Raw genomic sequence first — 24,551 nt, forward strand, 5'->3', positions numbered from 1 at the left:
GTGGCGATGGCTGGATGTGGGTGTTGGCGTGCATCGTGGGAAAAGGTTGGAGATGGCGAGCGGCTCTGGTCCGGCCGCCCACGTTGCATCTGTCTGTTGGTTTAATGCAGCAGACCGAGTGGCACTGGTCCGGCCACCCGAGATGCGTTGTCCAGTGTGTTGGCGTTGACATCGGTGTGTGATGTCAGACTGTCAGTATTATTGGCCGCATCCAAGTGGCAACTGGTCCGGCCACCAGGATACGTTGTCGATTTAATTGTTGATTGGCCGCATCCGAGTGGCTGCTGGTCCGGCCACCCAGGATGCGTTGTCAGTTGTTTTGGCCTGGCCTCCTCGGCCACGTTCGACGTCGGTTTTATTTGCGATTTTTAAGTGGCTGCTGGTCCGGCCACCCAGATGAGGAGGTGTTCGTTTTGGCGTTTGATTTTTAATTTGTCTTTATTTGCAGGTGCCTTTCGTTGATTTGGATGTTGTTGCTGGCGACCCTTGTCTGATTTGTGTTGGCGTAAGAGACGTTTGCGGGTGAGTATTCGTGTTTATCGGCAGCCTCTCTCCTGAATCTCCTTCTTTTGCAGGATTTGCTGGCGTCCGGCGGCTCAACACCAGGCCATCCCGCCCTCACATAATTGGCATGAGAGACGGGCACGACCCAGTGGAGCGGCAACAGACGCCAGCATCTACGTCGTCGTTGGAAATGGCAGCTGTTGGTTCGGATTGGCGTGACGTCACGGCCATGGTCAGGCGGCAGCGTCATCAAAGAAGGCCTCCTTTTCCGCCCCTTTGGCAGAAATTTGGTGATGTTGGTGGCGAGGCAGCTTCTTGATGGTCAGCTCTGTCTGGTGATTGGCAGGTACGTGTGATTTTTAAGTGTTTTGGCCGTTTTTCGTTGTTGTCCGTATTGACGTCCTTTTCTTTGTTGCAGTGGCTGGCCTCTGGATCAACGATTGGGCGCATCAACAATCACCGCCCGATCGCATGCTTTCGCGTGCGCTGGCGATTTGGGCCCTCCACACTTGGCCCAGTCCATCGAATGGATCGTGGTCGGTCCATTGGTCGTCGTCGCCATCGTCTAATTCAGACGCGTCGCAGTCAATGTCGGACTCTGAATCCGATATGGCTGCTGCTGTATTGGCGGCGACTGATGGTATTGGCCGAGGGGCAGGAACTGCTGCTGCTGTTGGTTGGAGTGGGGGCATGGCTGTTGTGCCCTTGCCATTTGCTGCAGCCAATTTTGTGAGTTGCTCTGCCATCTGGTTAATCCTCCTTTCCAACTCATTTATTTGCTCTACATATAGTTGCAGTTTTTGAGCGCAGCTGCCATCGCACTGAGCTGCTGGCCGCTGCTGCTGCTGGTGTTGGCGTGGCGTCGGAGCATCATTCGCGATCGGCTGCATCGGCTGGACCCTCTGGTGTTGGCGCCCCCTGGTCGATGGCTGGGGATGTTGGTCGCCATACCGATGCTGCTGCCGATGCTGCCGATCCGGTTGGTGTTGGCGCTGCTGCTGCGGGTTATGGAGTGGCTGTGGATGTGGCTGCTGCTGGCGACGTTGAATTGGCTGCTGTCGCTGTTGTATTGGCTGTGGCTGCTGATTGCGACGCTCCTCCTCCCTGGCGACCCTGTGGGCCACGAGCCTCTGCCTGGCTACCTTGTAGGCGCTGCAGCCCTTGTAGGCGCTGATGTGGGCGCCCTGGCAGTTGGCGCATTTTGGAATGGCGGCCCTTGGCTTGCTACACTCCGTCGTCAGATGTCCACCCGCGCATTTCATGCAAACAGCAGCTCGTCTACAATATGCGCGGGTGTGGCCAAACACCTGACATCGATGGCACTGGGCGGGGTCACGGGAGACTCCAAGTCTCTCAACCTTGATGGGCCTCCCACCCATGCGTCGCAGCTTCAACACATCGAATTGACCACGGTCCGGTTTGGGGGCGATCTCAGCCTCGAAGAGGTTGAATTGACGGCTGCGATCGAATCGATCAGTGATCGCCCTCACAAACCGAACCGTGAACCCCTCATACAGCATGCTGCTGCGAATCCAATCCGGCGGCGTGGAGTGGGAGAGTCCTCGGATGAGGATCCTCAACCCACGTTCCTGGCTGGGCTGATGCCCGAATTCGCCGTGCCGGATGTCATCGTCGGTGGTAGTGGCAGGGGTGTTTGTGAAGGTGATGGCGGTGGAGGTGTTGGTGTTGGTATTGGCGATGGTGCTGGTGTGAGTGGCGGTGACGGTGTTGGTGTTTGTAATTGTGTGTTGTATGTGTTGTGTTTGCTGCCGCTGCTGGTGATGGCGGCCCCCTCGTCTAGCCTGCTTCCTCTCACCCTCATCGTCACTCCCACTGTCAGTGAGGGCGCGGCGTCGTTTTGGTGTTGCTGTTTTTGGTGGCATTTGTGCAGGCTGGGCTATGGCTTGGATCGACCCGCTGCTCGAACTCCAACCAAGTTCGACACGCAACGGGTTCGATCCAGTCGTGTGTGTGTGTGTGGCTGCCCGTTGGCCGCTCTGGCGCTCTGCTCCTGCGCTTCGGCTTGCCGGCTCTCCTCCGTCTTCTCCCTCTCCCGTTACTCCCGAACGGTTTTGTATGTCCGAGAGCGTGAGAGGCGGGAAAAGCGGCAGTGAGAGCGGCGTCCTATCGGCCCTTCCCTTTGTTTTTGGCGGGTTTTTTGGATTTGGCGGGGTTGCGGGATTTGTGGCTAGTATTGGCGCTACTGTTGCTGCTGATTTGATGGGGCTCAAGGGGGGAGTGGCTGTGGCCGTGGATAAATCGGCCATGGCAATGGCTGGGTACTCACGAGATGGGTCGCTGTGGCGTCGGCGCTGTGCATTGGCTGGGGCGTTGGTGTTGGCGCCTGCGCCGAGGGCTCTGCTGCTGCTGCTGCTATTGGCGGTGTTGGTGTTGGTATTGTTGGCTGCTGCTGCTGCTGCTAGGGCGCCTCTGCGGGCCGCTCTGCCGCCGTCGCTGTGGCGTCTGGATGACCCTCGTCTGGCCATTCCTCTGGTCATGGCTGGCTGTTGGTTTTTGTATTGGCGATCCGCTGCCCGTTTGCTGCTTCCAATTAAAAAGTCTCTTGTGTGTGTTTGTTTGTGTTTAATGTATTTATTTGCACTTTTATTCACAGTTTTCTCATCTATCACAGTTATCTCTTTTAGTTTGTGAAGTCTGAGATTTTTGTTAGTGGCACAGTAAGATGTAGACGGGAATAAAAGTTTGTCACTGTAATTAATGGGTGTGGTGAAGGAAGGGCGGCACAGCACGGCACGGCACACGACAGACACCACAGGAAAGAACAGGGCACAACAGAAGAAACGGAAATGGCGACACGATAAAATGACACGAAACGGTTCTGGCACGTCCGACGAACGCGACCTCTCGAGCGGGTGGACGAGATGAGAGTGGCGGACGAGGTTCATGGTGGAACACTCATATGTCCGCCAACTCCCATACTCCCCACTCGAGAGACCCGATCGCCGATCGTCATTTACCGGTGCTCTCACCCCCGGTTCCACTTTCACCCACCCCAATATTGAGTGAGATGAAAGTAGTCCGAGGGCAGCAGCACCGATAAGTAGGCAGTGGAGAATTGGAATAGCCGTTTGTTTAGTGGCTGTGTGTGTTGTCTTTGGTTGATGGCTCGTGTTCTTGCGTGTTCTTTGGGCTGTTCGTATTGGCTGCTCTGTTGTTGGGGGATGGGATGGGAAGGGGGGGGATAAATGCCTGCTCCCGTATAACCGCCCGGATACTGTAAACTTCCGGATCTTTCGATCCGGGCGCGTGACGCTCCGAAGAGTCGACCGCATAGCATCTTGTGGGCGGTTGTAATGGCATTGTTGGGGCATTTGGCAGAGTGGCGAAGGTTGGCAGTGTAAATTTGAATCCTGCTCAACTTTGTTCTTGTTCGTCTTGCGAACTAAATTGGTAGTCTCTCTTCATGTCGAACCAATTCCCATCGCCACCTGCATTAGCAGGGGGGAGGGAGGCCGACATGAAGAGAGAACCGTTTTATTTGATTATACTCTTTAGCATATTTTACAAATAGTTTCGCGCCGGCTGCTTATCTACATTACATGTAGTTGCAGACGTGGCTGTGAATTGACAGGGTAACATTTGTTACGGTATTGGCTTATTTGGTATTTTTTTAACAGCTATCGATCATTTGGCTAGATGCTAGGGTAACACTAATCTTATTGCTACTTTGTTTACATTGTTTTTAATTTGTTTTAATTATTTCAGGTGGAGTATGCGGCCGTGGAGAACATCATTGCGCCTATTGGTCTCGTCGTCGGCTGCGAAGTGGAATCCTTGCGAGTGTCGGCGCTAAACTGGGACTGCAGGACAGCATCAACAGGGCTGAAGCTGGCCGAGGTCCAGTGCATCGACATTCTGGATGTGGATTACCAATTTCTGTGAAGGTGAAGTGGCTTCGTATCTGTGGAAGAATAGAAAGGTTTTTAGTTTCTTTTCAGCCGCCGCCATAATCTGGATTCTGGAGCTGCCGCCGTCCATCCTCAGGTTCTCTGCTGGGGCCGTCATTTGCCTGCGTAGCAGCTGCATTAGCGCTACTGCGGCTGATTTCCATATTGTGTGTTGCAAACGGATTTCGCAGCCAGTTCTCGCGTCTGACTTGGAGCAATATTGATTGGATGGCTGTCAGGCTTCTGTTGCTGTTTGGATTGTGCTCTTCTATCATTGCGGCATACCTTGGCCTGGCCAGCCTTCTTGGAATGTATGGGTGCGTTGCGATCTCACAGGCAAGTAAATTTGTGTGCTGCATTAACCGAGTGTAGTAGTTCCTGCAGAGTCTGTTATAAACTTCTTCCACAGTTGCTACTTGGAGATCCGCATGCAGTGCGTTGTTGCTCACATACCAGGGAGCATTTGTCATTGCTCTGAGAGCTTTGTTTTGGATCGTCTGGAGCTTTGCCATTTGCATGTTTGAAGTCAGTGGCCCCCAGACTGGCATGGCATACTGCCATATTGGGGCAATCAGCTGCTTATAGAGGAGGACCTTTGGAGGTAGTGGGAGTTTGCTGTTTCTGCCGATGATCCAGTCGAGCTTTTTGATCCGGGCCCTTGTTTTAGTGACAACAGCCGCTACGTGCTTATTGAAATTGAGCTTCGTATCCATCTGTATTCCTAGGTATGGCATGACGGGTTTTTTGGCCAGGAGTTGCCCGGCTAACCTTGGAGCTGGAGTGTGTAGCTGCACAGGTGAGAGAGTGTGTAGAACATGAGCAGTTTTTGCAAGACTGATGGTTATTCCCCATTTCTTAGCCCATGATAATGCATCAGCCAGGAGCCGCTCCACATTTTCGTTGGCTTGTTTTGGACTTGGGGCAGATACGAGGTATACTGCGTCATCAGCGTACGTTGCTAGCATTTGGGTTGAGTTTGCGTGTCTTGGTGGCTGCGGCATGTCGGCAGTGTAAAGGTTGTAGAGTACTGGGCCAAGTACGCTTCCTTGCGGCACTCCAGCGGTTATGTGCTTTAGGCTTGAGGTGATGTTGTTGCAGCAGACGACTTTGAAGCTTCTGTCTGAGAGATAGCTGGTGAGTAGAATGTATAGATTGTCAGGTACTACCGTTTTAACTTTGCAGAGAAGACCCTGATGCCAGACTCTATCAAAGGCCTCCTGGATATCCATGTACACAGCACTGCAATGCCGCTGCGCTTCGTAGGATCTGAGGATGAATTGCGTGACTCGTCCGATTTGCTGTTCCGCTGAGTGCTGACTTCTGAAGCCAAATTGATGGTTTGGAATAGCCATGGCAAAGCTTTCTTCTTCAAAAAGTCGTTTGAGGATGAGGCGTTCAAGGATTTTGGAGAAGCCTGTAAGCAGGCTGATGGGTCTGTAGGACTCAAGCCTATCACTCGGCTTTCCTGGCTTCCTTAACATTGAGATTTTTGCGCATTTCCAGGACTTTGGGAAGTGGCCGAACTGCAGAGCCGAGTTGCATATCAACAGCAGATACTCGATGGCGGATGTTGGCAGAGATTTAATGACGCGATTGTCGATACTGTCGAAACCGGGTGCCTTTTTCGTCTTGAGCTTCTTAATTTCCGATTTGAGTTCCTGGATGGTCACAGGTCTGATTATTTGAGCAGCTTCATCTGGACCGTTATCTTGTAATACTGCGTTAATTTCTTCTCTGTCTTCTAGGTCTGCCGTGATCTTTGGCGTGAAACGTGCTTCCAGGTGCTGCGCAAAGGCCTCAGCTTTTTCCTCCGTAGTTTTGCACCAAGGTTCAGCAGGAGCTTGCTGCCCTTCCGCAACGTGCCTTCTGACTGGCAGATTTGGGATGGGCTGTCTCTTGATTGTGTTGGTAAGCCGCCACAGTTTCTGCATGCTGTACCTATCAGTTGGGTCAATGTCGTGTAGCAGTCTGTTCATTTGTTTGTCTTTTTGCAGCTTGATCCGTTTACGTATTCTGTTAGTCAGCTGATTGATAGTGCGTGCAATGAGGGGGTTGGAGCACCTATCTTTTTGGTTGATTTTGCAGAGAATTCTTTTGATCTTGATCGCTTTCAGCGTTTGCGAGTCAAGATGGAAGCTTTGCGGTCCGTACACTGTGTGCTGGTTACTTGAGGTTTGCGAAGCCAATTCAGCTGCAATGTAAATGTTCTTTTCAAGGATAGCCACTGCATCATCTATGTCGTCGCCGTTGTGAAGTTCAGTCTCCAGATGGATTCGCTGTTCTAGGTGAGCTTGAAATCTTCTGATATTTGCATTTTTTGGTAATAGTATCTTCTTTTTTCCATATTCAGGTCTCAGGAGGAGTCTAATAATTTGCATGTTGTGATCTGAACCTAAGTCATATGATGTTTCGATGTGGATTAAATTGTGTCTAATACCCTTATAAACCGCAAAGTCTATAGCAGACGGCATATGTCGTCGATTTGAAGGGAAGTGGGTGGGGGATCCAGTGGCCAGTATGTTTTGGTCGTTTTCCTGGATGCATTTCAGAAGTGCAGCCCCTCTTCTACAGGATCTTGCATTGCCCCACCACTGGCTTTTGGCGTTCCAATCCCCAGCTACGATAAATCTGCTACCTAGAGAGTCAAATACCTGTTTAAATTGTGTATCAATCCATTCGTGTGCAGGTGGACAATAGATCGCACCAATGTTTATTGTTTGATGGTTTTTTATTGTTGCAGCTATGGTGCACATCTGGATGGAGTCCTCTCTTGTTGGTGCGAGGGAAATGTGCGGGATGTTGCACTTGATGATTACCGCGGCTCCTCCTCTGCTCCGGTTCGACGGGTGGTTTGCCATGTAGACGTGGTAACCATCTATCACGAGGTTTGTGTCTTCTTTTAGATGCGATTCCGATATCAGTAGGATGTCTATACTGTTGCCTGCCAAATAAGCGTTAAGTTCAGGGAGTTTGTTTGGAAGCCCAGCAGCATTCCAGAAAGCGATTTTGATTAAAGGGGAATTACTATGCATTTGAGGTCTCATTGTCATTTGTGAGTGGTCGGAGTCGTGCCATAACTCGGTACAGTGTCTTCTCGATCATGGAGAGCCTAGCTTCAAGACTCGGTTGGGGTTGTGTCTTGTTATTAGTTGTCTCGTTCCTTCGATCCGTCTGCACTTGTAGGAGAGTGATAAGCTTGTCTAGCTTCTCGTTTAGGCTGCTGAGGTCAGCCTTATTGTTGTTGTTGTTGTTGCTGCCTTGCGGGCGATTTGCGCTCTTAAATCGGCCTGCGCTCTTGGAGCGATTTCGGCTGAGGTGCTTTATGAGCTGCTCCTGCAAGCGTGTACTTGGAGTCAGCTTCCTCTTTGACCTCGACCTGCGTTGTTGTTGTAGTTTCTGCTGCGCTGGGAGGCTCGCTCTGGCGACAGCAGCGTAACTCAAGGCCTGCTTTTTGTTCTTGTTCGTCTTGCGAACTAAATTGGTAGTCTCTCTTCATGTCGAACCAATTCCCATCGCCACCTGCATTAGCAGGGGGAGGGAGGCCGACATGAAGAGAGAACCGTTTTATTTGATTATACTCTTTAGCATATTTTACAAATAGTTTCGCGCCGGCTGCTTATCTACATTACATGTAGTTGCAGACGTGGCTGTGAATTGACAGGGTAACATTTGTTACGGTATTGGCTTATTTGGTATTTTTTTAACAGCTATCGATCATTTGGCTAGATGCTAGGGTAACACTAATCTTATTGCTACTTTGTTTACATTGTTTTTAATTTGTTTTAATTATTTCAGGTGGAGTATGCGGCCGTGGAGAACATCATTGCGCCTATTGGTCTCGTCGTCGGCTGCGAAGTGGAATCCTTGCGAGTGTCGGCGCTAAACTGGGACTGCAGGACAGCATCAACAGGGCTGAAGCTGGCCGAGGTCCAGTGCATCGACATTCTGGATGTGGATTACCAATTTCTGTGAAGGTGAAGTGGCTTCGTATCTGTGGAAGAATAGAAAGGTTTTTAGTTTCTTTTCAGCCGCCGCCATAATCTGGATTCTGGAGCTGCCGCCGTCCATCCTCAGGTTCTCTGCTGGGGCCGTCATTTGCCTGCGTAGCAGCTGCATTAGCGCTACTGCGGCTGATTTCCATATTGTGTGTTGCAAACGGATTTCGCAGCCAGTTCTCGCGTCTGACTTGGAGCAATATTGATTGGATGGCTGTCAGGCTTCTGTTGCTGTTTGGATTGTGCTCTTCTATCATTGCGGCATACCTTGGCCTGGCCAGCCTTCTTGGAATGTATGGGTGCGTTGCGATCTCACAGGCAAGTAAATTTGTGTGCTGCATTAACCGAGTGTAGTAGTTCCTGCAGAGTCTGTTATAAACTTCTTCCACAGTTGCTACTTGGAGATCCGCATGCAGTGCGTTGTTGCTCACATACCAGGGAGCATTTGTCATTGCTCTGAGAGCTTTGTTTTGGATCGTCTGGAGCTTTGCCATTTGCATGTTTGAAGTCAGTGGCCCCCAGACTGGCATGGCATACTGCCATATTGGGGCAATCAGCTGCTTATAGAGGAGGACCTTTGGAGGTAGTGGGAGTTTGCTGTTTCTGCCGATGATCCAGTCGAGCTTTTTGATCCGGGCCCTTGTTTTAGTGACAACAGCCGCTACGTGCTTATTGAAATTGAGCTTCGTATCCATCTGTATTCCTAGGTATGGCATGACGGGTTTTTTGGCCAGGAGTTGCCCGGCTAACCTTGGAGCTGGAGTGTGTAGCTGCACAGGTGAGAGAGTGTGTAGAACATGAGCAGTTTTTGCAAGACTGATGGTTATTCCCCATTTCTTAGCCCATGATAATGCATCAGCCAGGAGCCGCTCCACATTTTCGTTGGCTTGTTTTGGACTTGGGGCAGATACGAGGTATACTGCGTCATCAGCGTACGTTGCTAGCATTTGGGTTGAGTTTGCGTGTCTTGGTGGCTGCGGCATGTCGGCAGTGTAAAGGTTGTAGAGTACTGGGCCAAGTACGCTTCCTTGCGGCACTCCAGCGGTTATGTGCTTTAGGCTTGAGGTGATGTTGTTGCAGCAGACGACTTTGAAGCTTCTGTCTGAGAGATAGCTGGTGAGTAGAATGTATAGATTGTCAGGTACTACCGTTTTAACTTTGCAGAGAAGACCCTGATGCCAGACTCTATCAAAGGCCTCCTGGATATCCATGTACACAGCACTGCAATGCCGCTGCGCTTCGTAGGATCTGAGGATGAATTGCGTGACTCGTCCGATTTGCTGTTCCGCTGAGTGCTGACTTCTGAAGCCAAATTGATGGTTTGGAATAGCCATGGCAAAGCTTTCTTCTTCAAAAAGTCGTTTGAGGATGAGGCGTTCAAGGATTTTGGAGAAGCCTGTAAGCAGGCTGATGGGTCTGTAGGACTCAAGCCTATCACTCGGCTTTCCTGGCTTCCTTAACATTGAGATTTTTGCGCATTTCCAGGACTTTGGGAAGTGGCCGAACTGCAGAGCCGAGTTGCATATCAACAGCAGATACTCGATGGCGGATGTTGGCAGAGATTTAATGACGCGATTGTCGATACTGTCGAAACCGGGTGCCTTTTTCGTCTTGAGCTTCTTAATTTCCGATTTGAGTTCCTGGATGGTCACAGGTCTGATTATTTGAGCAGCTTCATCTGGACCGTTATCTTGTAATACTGCGTTAATTTCTTCTCTGTCTTCTAGGTCTGCCGTGATCTTTGGCGTGAAACGTGCTTCCAGGTGCTGCGCAAAGGCCTCAGCTTTTTCCTCCGTAGTTTTGCACCAAGGTTCAGCAGGAGCTTGCTGCCCTTCCGCAACGTGCCTTCTGACTGGCAGATTTGGGATGGGCTGTCTCTTGATTGTGTTGGTAAGCCGCCACAGTTTCTGCATGCTGTACCTATCAGTTGGGTCAATGTCGTGTAGCAGTCTGTTCATTTGTTTGTCTTTTTGCAGCTTGATCCGTTTACGTATTCTGTTAGTCAGCTGATTGATAGTGCGTGCAATGAGGGGGTTGGAGCACCTATCTTTTTGGTTGATTTTGCAGAGAATTCTTTTGATCTTGATCGCTTTCAGCGTTTGCGAGTCAAGATGGAAGCTTTGCGGTCCGTACACTGTGTGCTGGTTACTTGAGGTTTGCGAAGCCAATTCAGCTGCAATGTAAATGTTCTTTTCAAGGATAGCCACTGCATCATCTATGTCGTCGCCGTTGTGAAGTTCAGTCTCCAGATGGATTCGCTGTTCTAGGTGAGCTTGAAATCTTCTGATATTTGCATTTTTTGGTAATAGTATCTTCTTTTTTCCATATTCAGGTCTCAGGAGGAGTCTAATAATTTGCATGTTGTGATCTGAACCTAAGTCATATGATGTTTCGATGTGGATTAAATTGTGTCTAATACCCTTATAAACCGCAAAGTCTATAGCAGACGGCATATGTCGTCGATTTGAAGGGAAGTGGGTGGGGGATCCAGTGGCCAGTATGTTTTGGTCGTTTTCCTGGATGCATTTCAGAAGTGCAGCCCCTCTTCTACAGGATCTTGCATTGCCCCACCACTGGCTTTTGGCGTTCCAATCCCCAGCTACGATAAATCTGCTACCTAGAGAGTCAAATACCTGTTTAAATTGTGTATCAATCCATTCGTGTGCAGGTGGACAATAGATCGCACCAATGTTTATTGTTTGATGGTTTTTTATTGTTGCAGCTATGGTGCACATCTGGATGGAGTCCTCTCTTGTTGGTGCGAGGAAATGTGCGGGATGTTGCACTTGATGATTACCGCGGCTCCTCCTCTGCTCCGGTTCGACGGGTGGTTTGCCATGTAGACGTGGTAACCATCTATCACGAGGTTTGTGTCTTCTTTTAGATGCGATTCCGATATCAGTAGGATGTCTATACTGTTGCCTGCCAAATAAGCGTTAAGTTCAGGGAGTTTGTTTGGAAGCCCAGCAGCATTCCAGAAAGCGATTTTGATTAAAGGGGAATTACTATGCATTTGAGGTCTCATTGTCATTTGTGAGTGGTCGGAGTCGTGCCATAACTCGGTACAGTGTCTTCTCGATCATGGAGAGCCTAGCTTCAAGACTCGGTTGGGGTTGTGTCTTGTTATTAGTTGTCTCGTTCCTTCGATCCGTCTGCACTTGTAGGAGAGTGATAAGCTTGTCTAGCTTCTCGTTTAGGCTGCTGAGGTCAGCCTTATTGTTGTTGTTGTTGCTTGCCGATTTGCGCTCTTATCGCCTGCCTCTGGACGATTTCCAGTGCACGCTCCTGCCTGAGGTCAGCCCTTATTGTTGTTGTTGTGTTGTTGCTCGCTCTGGCGACAGCAGCGTAACTCAAGGCCTGCTTTGACGTGCAGGGTGCTTCTTCTCGTGTACGGGAGCTAAGGGCGTTCATCTGCTGAGTGCGTGGTTTGCTTGGCTGACGACGACGTCGGCTTTGGCTTCGGTTTCTAGGCATTGGAAGGGCAGGCATGCCCAGGTCATGTAGCAGCTTGTTTGCTTGGGCAAGTTCGCTCGGCTTCTTGCGCAGCGCTGCACTTTTAAAAGCGGTGCAGCCCCTGTAGCTGGCTGGGTGAGGGCCGCTACAGTTTGCGCATTTAGCCGGCTGTTGCAAGGGTTTTTGGCAAACTATTGAGGAGTGCTGCCCCGCGCACTTAACACACACGAAGTCATTTCTGCAGTAATTGTGGGTGTGCCCAATGCGTTGACACCTGTGGCACTGGACAACTGGGCCGGTGTTCCTCTGCACCTCGACTTTGACTCGTTGGCCGCCCATATTTGTGATATTCAACGCCTCAGCGTTGTTTGGCCTTGGTTCAAGTTGAACTACAAACATGTTGAGGGGCTCATTGGTAGCTCGCCTCGTCATGCCCCGTATGAAAGTGGCTGTGTGGCCGTGGCTGGCCAGTAGTCCAGTGACGAATTCGCTTTCGGTGGTGTGGTGCAGGTCCCTAATGACTATTCGGTATCCTCTCTCAGACTGTAGCTGGTAGGAATAGGATGGCGTGGTACAGGCCTCGTCCCTGTAATGTCTTTGCAGTACCCTGAAAGACTGCACGTCACTGCACATGACGCGTAGTCCACCTGCCGAAGTTGTCTTGGTGTGGAACTTTTCTGCTGGGATTAGCTGCGAGATTTCTTTAAGAGTGGCGGTAATATTGGTGATTTTGGTTAGTACAATTGGTGGCGGCTTGGGTGGCCGAGTTTCAGTTGCAGGTGCCCCAGGGGCGATGCGGAGCGCGTGTCGTGGAGTGTGGAGTCTCCACTGGAGGGGCCGGCAGCATTTTGTGTGGCCGCTGCTGGCGCTCGCTCTCTCTGTGGGACTCTCGCTGGTATGCCCAGGTCTTCTCGGGTTAAACAACTGGCTGTTACGTCAGTCATATCTTCGTCAGTAGTCAAGTCCATGGCACTTTGAGGTGGCTGTGCTTGTGGGGACTTGACTACTTTTTTGGCAGCTTGGTTTTGGGCATTTGACTGAGGGGACTGCGGGGTTGCAGGCCTTTTGCCTTGGTTGTTGAATTCAACCTCAACAGCGGTTTTTCCCGGGTGGGAGGCAAGGTGTGTATTTAGACTTACATGCTCGCTCTCTGACTCGCTGGAGGAGATCACTGGCATTTGCTCGTCATCATCAACGCACATTAGTATCTTTTTGTAGGATTCTCTGGTTGGGCATACAATTCTGACCATGCCGTCGTCTTGGTAGTCAAGAACATAGTTTTCCACTCCATGAGGTGGTCGCAGAACCTCCTCATTTCTATTGCATCAGGCAACTTGCCTTTGTGCACGCGTATTATTGGGGGGGGCGGCTTTTTAGCCTTTCCCTACGATTCCGCGATCTGCCATAATTGGTCAGCAGATGCACGAAAAAACAGTAGGAAAAGTACTATTTTTAATAGTAAATTTGATTTTAATTTTAATTTGGTTAGGAGCACGTTTTTTGTTCTTTTGTTCTTGTTCGTCTTGCGAACTAAATTGGTAGTCTCTCTTCATGTCGAACCAATTCCCATCGCCACCTGCATTAGCAGGGGGAGGGAGGCCGACATGAAGAGAGAACCGTTTTATTTGATTATACTCTTTAGCATATTTTACAAATAGTTTCGCGCCGGCTGCTTATCTACATTACATGTAGTTGCAGACGTGGCTGTAAATTGACAGGGTAACATTTGTTACGGTATTGGCTTATTTGGTATTTTTTAACAGCTATCGATCATTTGGCTAGATGCTAGGGTAACACTAATCTTATTGCTACTTTGTTTACATTGTTTTTAATTTGTTTAATTATTTCAGGTGGAGTATGCGGCCGTGGAGAACATCATTGCGCCTATTGGTCTCGTCGTCGGCTGCGAAGTGGAATCCTTGCGAGTGTCGGCGCTAAACTGGGACTGCAGGACAGCATCAACAGGGCTGAAGCTGGCCGAGGTCCAGTGCATCGACATTCTGGATGTGGATTACCAATTTCTGTGAAGGTGAAGTGGCTTCGTATCTGTGGAAGAATAGAAAGGTTTTTAGTTTCTTTTCAGCCGCCGCCATAATCTGGATTCTGGAGCTGCCGCCGTCCATCCTCAGGTTCTCTGCTGGGCCGTCATTTGCCTGCGTAGCAGCTGCATTAGCGCTACTGCGGCTGATTTCCATATTGTGTGTTGCAAACGGATTTCGCAGCCAGTTCTCGCGTCTGACTTGGAGCAATATTGATTGGATGGCTGTCAGGCTTCTGTTGCTGTTTGGATTGTGCTCTTCTATCATTGCGGCATACCTTGGCCTGGCCAGCCTTCTTGGAATGTATGGGTGCGTTGCGATCTCACAGGCAAGTAAATTTGTGTGCTGCTTAACGAGTGTAGTAGTTCCTGCAGAGTCTGTTATATACTTCTTCCACAGTTGCTACTTGGAGATCCGCATGCAGTGCGTTGTTGCTCACATACCAGGGAGCATTTGTCATTGCTCTGAGAGCTTTGTTTTGGATCGTCTGGAGCTTGGCCATTTGCATGTTTGAAGTCAGTGGCCCCCAGACTGGCATGGCATACTGCCATATTGGGGCAATCAGCTGCTTATAGAGGAGGACCTTTGGAGGTAGTGGGAGTTTGCTGTTTCTGCCGATGATCCAGTCGAGCTTTTTGATCCGGGCCCTTGTTTTAGTGACAACAGCCGCTACGTGCTTATTGAAATTGAGCTTCGTATCCATCTGTATTCCTAGGTATGGCATGACGGGTTTTTTGGCCAGGAGTTGCCCGGCTAACCTTGGAGCTGGAGTGTGTAGCTGCACAGGTGAGAGAGTGTGTAGAACATGAGCAGTTTTTGCAAGACTGATGGTTATTCCCCATTTCTTAGACCATGATAATGCATCAGCCAGGAGCCGCTCCACATTTTCGTTGGCTTGTTTTGGACTTGGGGCAGATACGAGGTATACTGCGTCATCAGCGTACGTTGCTAGCATTTGGGTTGAGTTTGCGTGTCTTGGTGGCTGCGGCATGTCGGCAGTGTAAAGGTTGTAGAGTACTGGGCCAAGTACGCTTCCTTGCGCACTCCAGCGGTTATGTGCTTTAGGCTTGAGGTGATGTTGTTGCAGCAGACGACTTTGAAGCTTCTGTCTGAGAGATAGCTGGTGAGTAGAATGTATAGATTGTCAGGTACTACCGTTTTAACTTTGCAGAGAAGACCCTGATGCCAGACTCTATCAAAGGCCTCCTGGATATCCATGTACACAGCACTGCAATGCCGCTGCGCTTCGTAGGATCTGAGGATGAATTGCGTGACTCGTCCGATTTGCTGTTCCGCTGAGTGCTGACTTCTGAAGCCAAATTGATGGTTTGGAATAGCCATGGCAAAGCTTTCTTCTTCAAAAAAGTCGTTTGAGGATGAGGCGTTCAAGGATTTTGGAGAAGCCTGTAAGCAGGCTGATGGGTCTGTAGGACTCAAGCCTATCACTCGGCTTTCCTGGCTTCCTTAACATTGAGATTTTTGCGCATTTCCAGGACTTTGGGAAGTGGCCGAACTGCAGAGCCGAGTTGCATATCAACAGCAGATACTCGATGGCGGATGTTGGCAGAGATTTAATGACGCGATTGTCGATACTGTCGAAACCGGGTGCCTTTTTCGTCTTGAGCTTCTTAATTTCCGATTTGAGTTCCTGGATGGTCACAGGTCTGATTATTTGAGCAGCTTCATCTGGACCGTTATCTTGTAATACTGCGTTAATTTCTTCTCTGTCTTCTAGGTCTGCCGTGATCTTTGGCGTGAAACGTGCTTCCAGGTGCTGCGCAAAGGCCTCAGCTTTTTCCTCCGTAGTTTTGCACCAAGGTTCAGCAGGAGCTTGCTGCCCTTCCGCAACGTGCCTTCTGACTGGCAGATTTGGGATGGGCTGTCTCTTGATTGTGTTGGTAAGCCGCCACAGTTTCTGCATGCTGTACCTATCAGTTTGGGTCAATGTCGTGTAGCAGTCTGTTCATTTGTTTGTCTTTTTGCAGCTTGATCCGTTTACGTATTCTGTTAGTCAGCTGATTGATAGTGCGTGCAATGAGGGGGTTGGAGCACCTATCTTTTTGGTTGATTTTGCAGAGAATTCTTTTGATCTTGATCGCTTTCAGCGTTTGCGAGTCAAGATGGAAGCTTTGCGGTCCGTACACTGTGTGCTGGTTACTTGAGGTTTGCGAAGCCAATTCAGCTGCAATGTAAATGTTCTTTTCAAGGATAGCCACTGCATCATCTATGTCGTCGCCGTTGTGAAGTTCAGTCTCCAGATGGATTCGCTGTTCTAGGTGAGCTTGAAATCTTCTGATATTTGCATTTTTTGGTAATAGTATCTTCTTTTTTCCATATTCAGGTCTCAGGAGGAGTCTAATAATTTGCATGTTGTGATCTGAACCTAAGTCATATGATGTTTCGATGTGGATTAAATTGTGTCTAATACCCTTATAAACCGCAAAGTCTATAGCAGACGGCATATGTCGTCGATTTGAAGGGAAGTGGGTGGGGGATCCAGTGGCCAGTATGTTTTGGTCGTTTTCCTGGATGCATTTCAGAAGTGCAGCCCCTCTTCTACAGGATCTTGCATTGCCCCACCACTGGCTTTTGGCGTTCCAATCCCCAGCTACGATAAATCTGCTACCTAGAGAGTCAAATACCTGTTTAAATTGTGTATCAATCCATTCGTGTGCAGGTGGACAATAGATCGCACCAATGTTTATTGTTTGATGGTTTTTTGTTGTTGCAGCTATGGTGCACATCTGGATGGAGTCCTCTCTTGTTGGTGCGAGGGAAATGTGCGGGATGTTGCACTTGATGATTACCGCGGCTCCTCCTCTGCTCCGGTTCGACGGGTGGTTTGCCATGTAGACGTGGTAACCATCTATCACGAGGTTTGTGTCTTCTTTTAAATGCGATTCCGATATCAGTAGGATGTCAATACTGTTGCCTGCCAAATAAGCGTTAAGTTCAGGGAGTTTGTTTGGAAGCCCAGCAGCATTCCAGAAAGCGATTTTGATTAAAGGGGAATTACTATGCATTTGAGGTCTCATTGTCATTTGTGAGTGGTCGGAGTCGTGCCATAACTCGGTACAGTGTCTTCTCGATCATGGAGAGCCTAGCTTCAAGACTCGGTTGGGTTGTGTCTTGTTATTAGTTGTCTCGTTCCTTCGATCCGTCTGCACTTGTAGGAGAGTGATAAGCTTGTCTAGCTTCTCGTTTAGGCTGCTGAGGTCAGCCTTATTGTTGTTGTTGTTGTTGCTGCCTTGCGGGCGATTTGCGCTCTTAAATCGGCCTGCGCTCTTGGAGCGATTTCGGCTGAGGTGCTTTATGAGCTGCTCCTGCAAGCGTGTACTTGGAGTCAGCTTCCTCTTTGACCTCGACCTGCGTTGTTGTTGTAGTTTCTGCTGCGCTGGGAGGCTCGCTCTGGCGACAGCAGCGTAACTCAAGGCCTGCTTTGACGTGCAGGGTTGCTTCTTCTCGTGTACGGGAGCTAAGGGCGTTCATCTGCTGAGTGCGTGGTTTGCTTGGCTGACGACGACGTCGGCTTTGGCTTCGGTTTCTAGCATTGGAAGGGCAGGCATGCCCAGGTCATGTAGCAGCTTGTTTGCTTGGGCAAGTTCGCTCGGCTTCTTGCGCAGCGCTGCACTTTTAAAAGCGGTGCAGCCCCTGTAGCTGGCTGGGTGAGGGCCGCTACAGTTTGCGCATTTAGCCGGCTGTTGCAAGGGTTTTTGGCAAACTATTGAGGAGTGCTGCCCCGCGCACTTAACACACACGAAGTCATTTCTGCAGTAATTGTGGGTGTGCCCAATGCGTTGACACCTGTGGCACTGGACAACTGGGCCGGTGTTCCTCTGCACCTCGACTTTGACTCGTTGGCCGCCCATATTTGTGATATTCAACGCCTCAGCGTTGTTTGGCCTTGGTTCAAGTTGAACTACAAACATGTTGAGGGGCTCATTGGTAGCTCGCCTCGTCATGCCCCGTATGAAAGTGGCTGTGTGGCCGTGGCTGGCCAGTAGTCCAGTGACGAATTCGCTTTCGGTGGTGTGGTGCAGGTCCCTAATGACTATTCGGTATCCTCTCTCAGACTGTAGCTGGTAGGAATAGGATGGCGTGGTACAGGCCTCGTCCCTGTAATGTCTTTGCAGTACCCTGAAAGACTGCACGTCACTGCACATGACGCGTAGTCCACCTGCCGAAGTTGTCTTGGTGTGGAACTTTTCTGCTGGGATTAGCTGCGAGATTTCTTTAAGAGTGGCGGTAATATTGGTGATTTTGGTTAGTACAATTGGTGGCGGCTTGGGTGGCCGAGTTTCAGTTGCAGGTGCCCCCAGGGGCGATGCGGAGCGCGTGTCGTGGAGTGTGGAGTCTCCACTGGAGGGGCCGGCAGCATTTGGTGTGGCCGCTGCTGGCGCTCGCTCTCTCTGTGGGACTCTCGCTGTATGCCCAGGTCTTCTCGGTTAAACAACTGGCTGTTACGTCAGTCATATCTTCGTCAGTAGTCAAGTCCATGGCACTTTGAGGTGGCTGTGCTTGTGGGGACTTGACTACTTTTTTGGCAGCTTGGTTTTGGGCATTTGACTGAGGGGACTGCGGGGTTGCAGGCCTTTTGCCTTGGTTGTTGAATTCAACCTCAACAGCGGTTTTTCCCGGGTGGGAGGCAAGGTGTGTATTTAGACTTACATGCTCGCTCTCTGACTCGCTGGAGGAGATCACTGGCATTTGCTCGTCATCATCAACGCACATTAGTATCTTTTTGTAGGATTCTCTGGTTGGGCATACAATTCTGACCATGCCGTCGTCTTGGTAGTCAAGAACATAGTTTTCCACTCCCATGAGGTGGTCGCAGAACCTCCTCATTTCTATTGCATCAGGCAACTTGCCTTTGTGCACGCGTATTATTGGGGGGGGCGGCTTTTTAGCCTTTCCCCTACGATTCCCGCGATCTGCCATAATTGGTCAGCAGAATGCACGAAAAAACAGTAGGAAAAGTACTATTTTTAATAGTAAATTTTGATTTTAATTTAATTTGGTTAGGAGCACGTTTTTTGTTCTTTTGTTCTTGTTCGTCTTGCGAACTAAATTGGTAGTCTCTCTTCATGTCGAACCAATTCCCATCGCCACCTGCATTAGCAGGGGGGAGGGAGGCGACATGAGAGAGAACCGTTTTATTTGATTATACTCTTTAGCATATTTTACAAATAGTTTCGCGCCGGCTGCTTATCTACATTACATGTAGTTGCAGACGTGGCTGTAAATTGGCGAGGTAACATTTGTTACGGTATTGGCTTATTTGGTATTTTTTAACAGCTATCGATAATTTGTCTAGATGCTAGGGTAACACTAATCTTATTGCTACTTTGTTTACATTGTTTTTTAAATTGTTTTAATTATTTCAGGTGGAGTATGCGGCCGTGGAGAACATCATTACGCCTATTGGCCTCGTCGTCGGCTGCGAAGTGGAATCCTTGCGAGTGTCAGCGCTAAACTGGGACTGCAGGACAGCATCAACAGGGCTGAAGCTGGCCGAGGTCCAGTGCATCGACATTCTGGATGTGGATTACCAATTTCTGTGAAGGTGAAGTGGCTTCGTATCTGTGGAAGAATAGAAAGGTTTTTAGTTTCTTTTCAGCCGCCGCCATCATCTGGATTCTGGAGCTGCCGCCGTCCATCATCAGGTTCTCTGCTGGGGCCGTCATTTGCCTGCGTAGCAGCTGCATTAGCGCTACTGCGGCTGATTTCCATATTGTGTGTTGCAAACGGATTTCGCAGCCAGTTCTCGCGTCTGACTTGGAGCAATATTGATTGGATGGCTGTCAGGCTTCTGTTGCTGTTTGGATTGTGCTCTTCTATCATTGCGGCATACCTTGGCCTGGCCAGCCTTCTTGGAATGTATGGGTGCGTTGCGATCTCACATGCAAGTAAATTTGTGTGCTGCATTAACCGAGTGTAGTAGTTCCTGCAGAGTCTGTTATATACTTCTTCCACAGTTGCTACTTGGAGATCCGCATGCAGTGCGTTGTTGCTCACATACCAGGGAGCATTTGTCATTGCTCTGAGAGCTTTGTTTTGGATCGTCTGGAGCTTGGCCATTTGCATGTTTGAAGTCAGTGGCCCCCAGACTGGCATGGCATACTGCCATATTGGGGCAATCAGCTGCTTATAGAGGAGGACCTTTGGAGGTAGTGGGAGTTTGCTGTTTCTGCCGATGATCCAGTCGAGCTTTTTGATCCGGGCCCTTGTTTTAGTGACAACAGCCGCTACGTGCTTATTGAAATTGAGCTTCGTATCCATCTGTATTCCTAGGTATGGCATGACGGGTTTTTTGGCCAGGAGTTGCCCGGCTAACCTTGGAGCTGGAGTGTGTAGCTGCACAGGTGAGAGAGTGTGTAGAACATGAGCAGTTTTTGCAAGACTGATGGTTATTCCCCATTTCTTAGACCATGATAATGCATCAGCCAGGAGCCGCTCCACATTTTCGTTGGCTTGTTTTGGACTTGGGGCAGATACGAGGTATACTGCGTCATCAGCGTACGTTGCTAGCATTTGGGTTGAGTTTGCGTGTCTTGGTGGCTGCGGCATGTCGGCAGTGTAAAGGTTGTAGAGTACTGGGCCAAGTACGCTTCCTTGCGGCACTCCAGCGGTTATGTGCTTTAGGCTTGAGGTGATGTTGTTGCAGCAGACGACTTTGAAGCTTCTGTCTGAGAGATAGCTGGTGAGTAGAATGTATAGATTGTCAGGTACTACCGTTTTAACTTTGCAGAGAAGACCCTGATGCCAGACTCTATCAAAGGCCTCCTGGATATCCATGTACACAGCACTGCAATGCCGCTGCGCTTCGTAGGATCTGAGGATGAATTGCGTGACTCGTCCGATTTGCTGTTCCGCTGAGTGCTGACTTCTGAAGCCAAATTGATGGTTTGGAATAGCCATGGCAAAGCTTTCTTCTTCAAAAAGTCGTTTGAGGATGAGGCGTTCAAGGATTTTGGAGAAGCCTGTAAGCAGGCTGATGGGTCTGTAGGACTCAAGCCTATCACTCGGCTTTCCTGGCTTCCTTAACATTGAGATTTTTGCGCATTTCCAGGACTTTGGGAAGTGGCCGAACTGCAGAGCCGAGTTGCATATCAACAGCAGATACTCGATGGCGGATGTTGGCAGAGATTTAATGACGCGATTGTCGATACTGTCGAAACCGGGTGCCTTTTTCGTCTTGAGCTTCTTAATTTCCGATTTGAGTTCCTGGATGGTCACAGGTCTGATTATTTGAGCAGCTTCATCTGGACCGTTATCTTGTAATACTGCGTTAATTTCTTCTCTGTCTTCTAGGTCTGCCGTGATCTTTGGCGTGAAACGTGCTTCCAGGTGCTGCGCAAAGGCCTCAGCTTTTTCCTCCGTAGTTTTGCACCAAGGTTCAGCAGGAGCTTGCTGCCCTTCCGCAACGTGCCTTCTGACTGGCAGATTTGGGATGGGCTGTCTCTTGATTGTGTTGGTAAGCCGCCACAGTTTCTGCATGCTGTACCTATCAGTTGGGTCAATGTCGTGTAGCAGTCTGTTCATTTGTTTGTCTTTTTGCAGCTTGATCCGTTTACGTATTCTGTTAGTCAGCTGATTGATAGTGCGTGCAATGAGGGGGTTGGAGCACCTATCTTTTTGGTTGATTTTGCAGAGAATTCTTTTGATCTTGATCGCTTTCAGCGTTTGCGAGTCAAGATGGAAGCTTTGCGGTCCGTACACTGTGTGCTGGTTACTTGAGGTTTGCGAAGCCAATTCAGCTGCAATGTAAATGTTCTTTTCAAGGATAGCCACTGCATCATCTATGTCGTCGCCGTTGTGAAGTTCAGTCTCCAGATGGATTCGCTGTTCTAGGTGAGCTTGAAATCTTCTGATATTTGCATTTTTTGGTAATAGTATCTTCTTTTTTCCATATTCAGGTCTCAGGAGGAGTCTAATAATTTGCATGTTGTGATCTGAACCTAAGTCATATGATGTTTCGATGTGGATTAAATTGTGTCTAATACCCTTATAAACCGCAAAGTCTATAGCAGACGGCATATGTCGTCGATTTGAAGGGAAGTGGGTGGGGGATCCAGTGGCCAGTATGTTTTGGTCGTTTTCCTGGATGCATTTCAGAAGTGCAGCCCCTCTTCTACAGGATCTTGCATTGCCCCACCACTGGCTTTTGGCGTTCCAATCCCCAGCTACGATAAATCTGCTACCTAGAGAGTCAAATACCTGTTTAAATTGTGTATCAATCCATTCGTGTGCAGGTGGACAATAGATCGCACCAATGTTTATTGTTTGATGGTTTTTTGTTGTTGCAGCTATGGTGCACATCTGGATGGAGTCCTCTCTTGTTGGTGCGAGGGAAATGTGCGGGATGTTGCACTTGATGATTACCGCGGCTCCTCCTCTGCTCCGGTTCGACGGGTGGTTTGCCATGTAGACGTGGTAACCATCTATCACGAGGTTTGTGTCTTCTTTTAAATGCGATTCCGATATCAGTAGGATGTCAATACTGTTGCCTGCCAAATAAGCGTTAAGTTCAGGGAGTTTGTTTGGAAGCCCAGCAGCATTCCAGAAAGCGATTTTGATTAAAGGGGAATTACTATGCATTTGAGGTCTCATTGTCATTTGTGAGTGGTCGGAGTCGTGCCATAACTCGGTACAGTGTCTTCTCGATCATGGAGAGCCTAGCTTCAAGACTCGGTTGGGGTTGTGTCTTGTTATTAGTTGTCTCGTTCCTTCGATCCGTCTGCACTTGTAGGAGAGTGATAAGCTTGTCTAGCTTCTCGTTTAGGCTGCTGAGGTCAGCCTTATTGTTGTTGTTGTTGTTGCTGCCTTGCGGGCGATTTGCGCTCTTAAATCGGCCTGCGCTCTTGGAGCGATTTCGGCTGAGGTGCTTTATGAGCTGCTCCTGCAAGCGTGTACTTGGAGTCAGCTTCCTCTTTGACCTCGACCTGCGTTGTTGTTGTAGTTTCTGCTGCGCTGGGAGGCTCGCTCTGGCGACAGCAGCGTAACTCAAGGCCTGCTTTGACGTGCAGGGTGCTTCTTCTCGTGTACGGGAGCTAAGGGCGTTCATCTGCTGAGTGCGTGGTTTGCTTGGCTGACGACGACGTCGGCTTTGGCTTCGGTTTCTAGGCATTGGAAGGGCAGGCATGCCCAGGTCATGTAGCAGCTTGTTTGCTTGGGCAAGTTCGCTCGGCTTCTTGCGCAGCGCTGCACTTTTAAAAGCGGTGCAGCCCCTGTAGCTGGCTGGGTGAGGGCCGCTACAGTTTGCGCATTTAGCCGGCTGTTGCAAGGGTTTTTGGCAAACTATTGAGGAGTGCTGCCCCGCGCACTTAACACACACGAAGTCATTTCTGCAGTAATTGTGGGTGTGCCCAATGCGTTGACACCTGTGGCACTGGACAACTGGGCCGGTGTTCCTCTGCACCTCGACTTTGACTCGTTGGCCGCCCATATTTGTGATATTCAACGCCTCAGCGTTGTTTGGCCTTGGTTCAAGTTGAACTACAAACATGTTGAGGGGCTCATTGGTAGCTCGCCTCGTCATGCCCCGTATGAAAGTGGCTGTGTGGCCGTGGCTGGCCAGTAGTCCAGTGACGAATTCGCTTTCGGTGGTGTGGTGCAGGTCCCTAATGACTATTCGGTATCCTCTCTCAGACTGTAGCTGTAGGAATAGGATGGCGTGGTACAGGCCTCGTCCCTGTAATGTCTTTGCAGTACCCTGAAAGACTGCACGTCACTGCACATGACGCGTAGTCCACCTGCCGAAGTTGTCTTGGTGTGGAACTTTTCTGCTGGGATTAGCTGCGAGATTTCTTTAAGAGTGGCGGTAATATTGGTGATTTTGGTTAGTACAATTGGTGGCGGCTTGGGTGGCCGAGTTTCAGTTGCAGGTGCCCCCAGGGGCGATGCGGAGCGCGTGTCGTGGAGTGTGGAGTCTCCACTGGAGGGGCCGGCAGCATTTTGTGTGGCCGCTGCTGGCGCTCGCTCTCTCTGTGGGACTCTCGCTGGTATGCCCAGGTCTTCTCGGGTTAAACAACTGGCTGTTACGTCAGTCATATCTTCGTCAGTAGTCAAGTCCATGGCACTTTGAGGTGGCTGTGCTTGTGGGGACTTGACTACTTTTTTGGCAGCTTGGTTTTGGGCATTTGACTGAGGGGACTGCGGGGTTGCAGGCCTTTTGCCTTGGTTGTTGAATTCAACCTCAACAGCGGTTTTTCCCGGGTGGGAGGCAAGGTGTGTATTTAGACTTACATGCTCGCTCTCTGACTCGCTGGAGGAGATCACTGGCATTTGCTCGTCATCATCAACGCACATTAGTATCTTTTTGTAGGATTCTCTGGTTGGGCATACAATTCTGACCATGCCGTCGTCTTGGTAGTCAAGAACATAGTTTTCCACTCCCATGAGGTGGTCGCAGAACCTCCTCATTTCTATTGCATCAGGCAACTTGCCTTTGTGCACGCGTATTATTGGGGGGGCGGCTTTTTAGCCTTTCCCCTACGATTCCCGCGATCTGCCATAATTGGTCAGCAGATGCACGAAAAAACAGTAGGAAAAGTACTATTTTTAATAGTAAATTTGATTTTAATTTTTGTTCTTGTTCGTCTTGCGAACTAAATTGGTAGTCTCTCTTCATGTCGAACCAATTCCCATCGCCA

General features: G+C 49.5%; 4 protein-coding genes and 1 long non-coding RNA gene across 8 annotated transcripts; all 5 read left to right on the forward strand.

The window, feature by feature from the left end:
- Nucleotides 1–5,743: 5,743 nt before the first annotated feature.
- Nucleotides 5,744–6,858, forward strand: LOC108153579. Its single transcript, XM_033391158.1, has 5 exons — nt 5,744–5,844; nt 5,916–6,084; nt 6,158–6,320; nt 6,407–6,697; nt 6,763–6,858. The coding sequence occupies exons 1-4, from the start codon at nt 5,763–5,765 to the stop codon at nt 6,581–6,583; spliced, it is 591 nt and encodes a 196-aa protein (XP_033247049.1). The 5' UTR covers nt 5,744–5,762; the 3' UTR covers nt 6,584–6,697; nt 6,763–6,858.
- Nucleotides 6,859–8,131: 1,273 nt separating this feature from the next.
- Nucleotides 8,132–10,835, forward strand: LOC117188021. Of its 2 annotated transcripts, XR_004472421.1 has the most exons (9): nt 8,132–8,146; nt 8,208–8,706; nt 8,799–9,185; nt 9,249–9,523; nt 9,572–9,805; nt 9,893–10,061; nt 10,135–10,297; nt 10,384–10,674; nt 10,740–10,835. XR_004472421.1 is itself a non-coding variant. In XM_033391159.1 (5 exons), the coding sequence occupies exons 1-4, from the start codon at nt 9,740–9,742 to the stop codon at nt 10,558–10,560; spliced, it is 591 nt and encodes a 196-aa protein (XP_033247050.1). In that variant the 5' UTR covers nt 9,535–9,739; the 3' UTR covers nt 10,561–10,674; nt 10,740–10,835. The 2 variants fall into 2 exon arrangements, 1 of the variants encoding a protein (XP_033247050.1); XM_033391159.1 differs by lacking the exons at nt 8,132–8,146; nt 8,208–8,706; nt 8,799–9,185; nt 9,249–9,523 and having other exon boundaries at nt 9,535–9,821.
- A 2,787-nt stretch (nt 10,836–13,622) lies between these two features.
- On the forward strand, nt 13,623–14,934 carry LOC117188023. Its single transcript, XR_004472424.1, has 4 exons — nt 13,623–13,650; nt 13,711–14,208; nt 14,299–14,685; nt 14,749–14,934. It is a non-coding gene; the product is annotated as an uncharacterized LOC117188023 (long non-coding RNA).
- On the forward strand, nt 14,935–16,336 carry LOC117188022. 3 transcript variants are annotated; one of them, XR_004472423.1, is made up of 6 exons: nt 14,935–15,022; nt 15,071–15,325; nt 15,393–15,561; nt 15,635–15,797; nt 15,885–16,175; nt 16,241–16,336. XR_004472423.1 is itself a non-coding variant. In XM_033391160.1 (5 exons), exons 1-4 carry the CDS (start codon nt 15,276–15,278, stop codon nt 16,059–16,061), a joined length of 555 nt encoding a protein of 184 aa, XP_033247051.1. In that variant the 5' UTR covers nt 15,032–15,275; the 3' UTR covers nt 16,062–16,175; nt 16,241–16,336. The 3 variants fall into 3 exon arrangements, 1 of the variants encoding a protein (XP_033247051.1); XR_004472422.1 differs by having other exon boundaries at nt 15,071–15,305; XM_033391160.1 differs by lacking the exon at nt 14,935–15,022 and having other exon boundaries at nt 15,032–15,321.
- A 4,462-nt stretch (nt 16,337–20,798) lies between these two features.
- Nucleotides 20,799–21,911, forward strand: LOC117188097. Its single transcript, XM_033391427.1, has 5 exons — nt 20,799–20,897; nt 20,969–21,137; nt 21,211–21,373; nt 21,460–21,750; nt 21,816–21,911. Exons 1-4 carry the CDS (start codon nt 20,816–20,818, stop codon nt 21,634–21,636), a joined length of 591 nt encoding a protein of 196 aa, XP_033247318.1. The 5' UTR covers nt 20,799–20,815; the 3' UTR covers nt 21,637–21,750; nt 21,816–21,911.
- The last annotated feature ends 2,640 nt before the right edge of the window (nt 21,912–24,551 follow it).

Source organism: Drosophila miranda, chromosome 3 (assembly GCF_003369915.1).
Source record: "Drosophila miranda strain MSH22 chromosome 3, D.miranda_PacBio2.1, whole genome shotgun sequence".
In the NCBI taxonomy this organism is placed as follows: Eukaryota; Metazoa; Arthropoda; class Insecta; order Diptera; family Drosophilidae; genus Drosophila; species Drosophila miranda.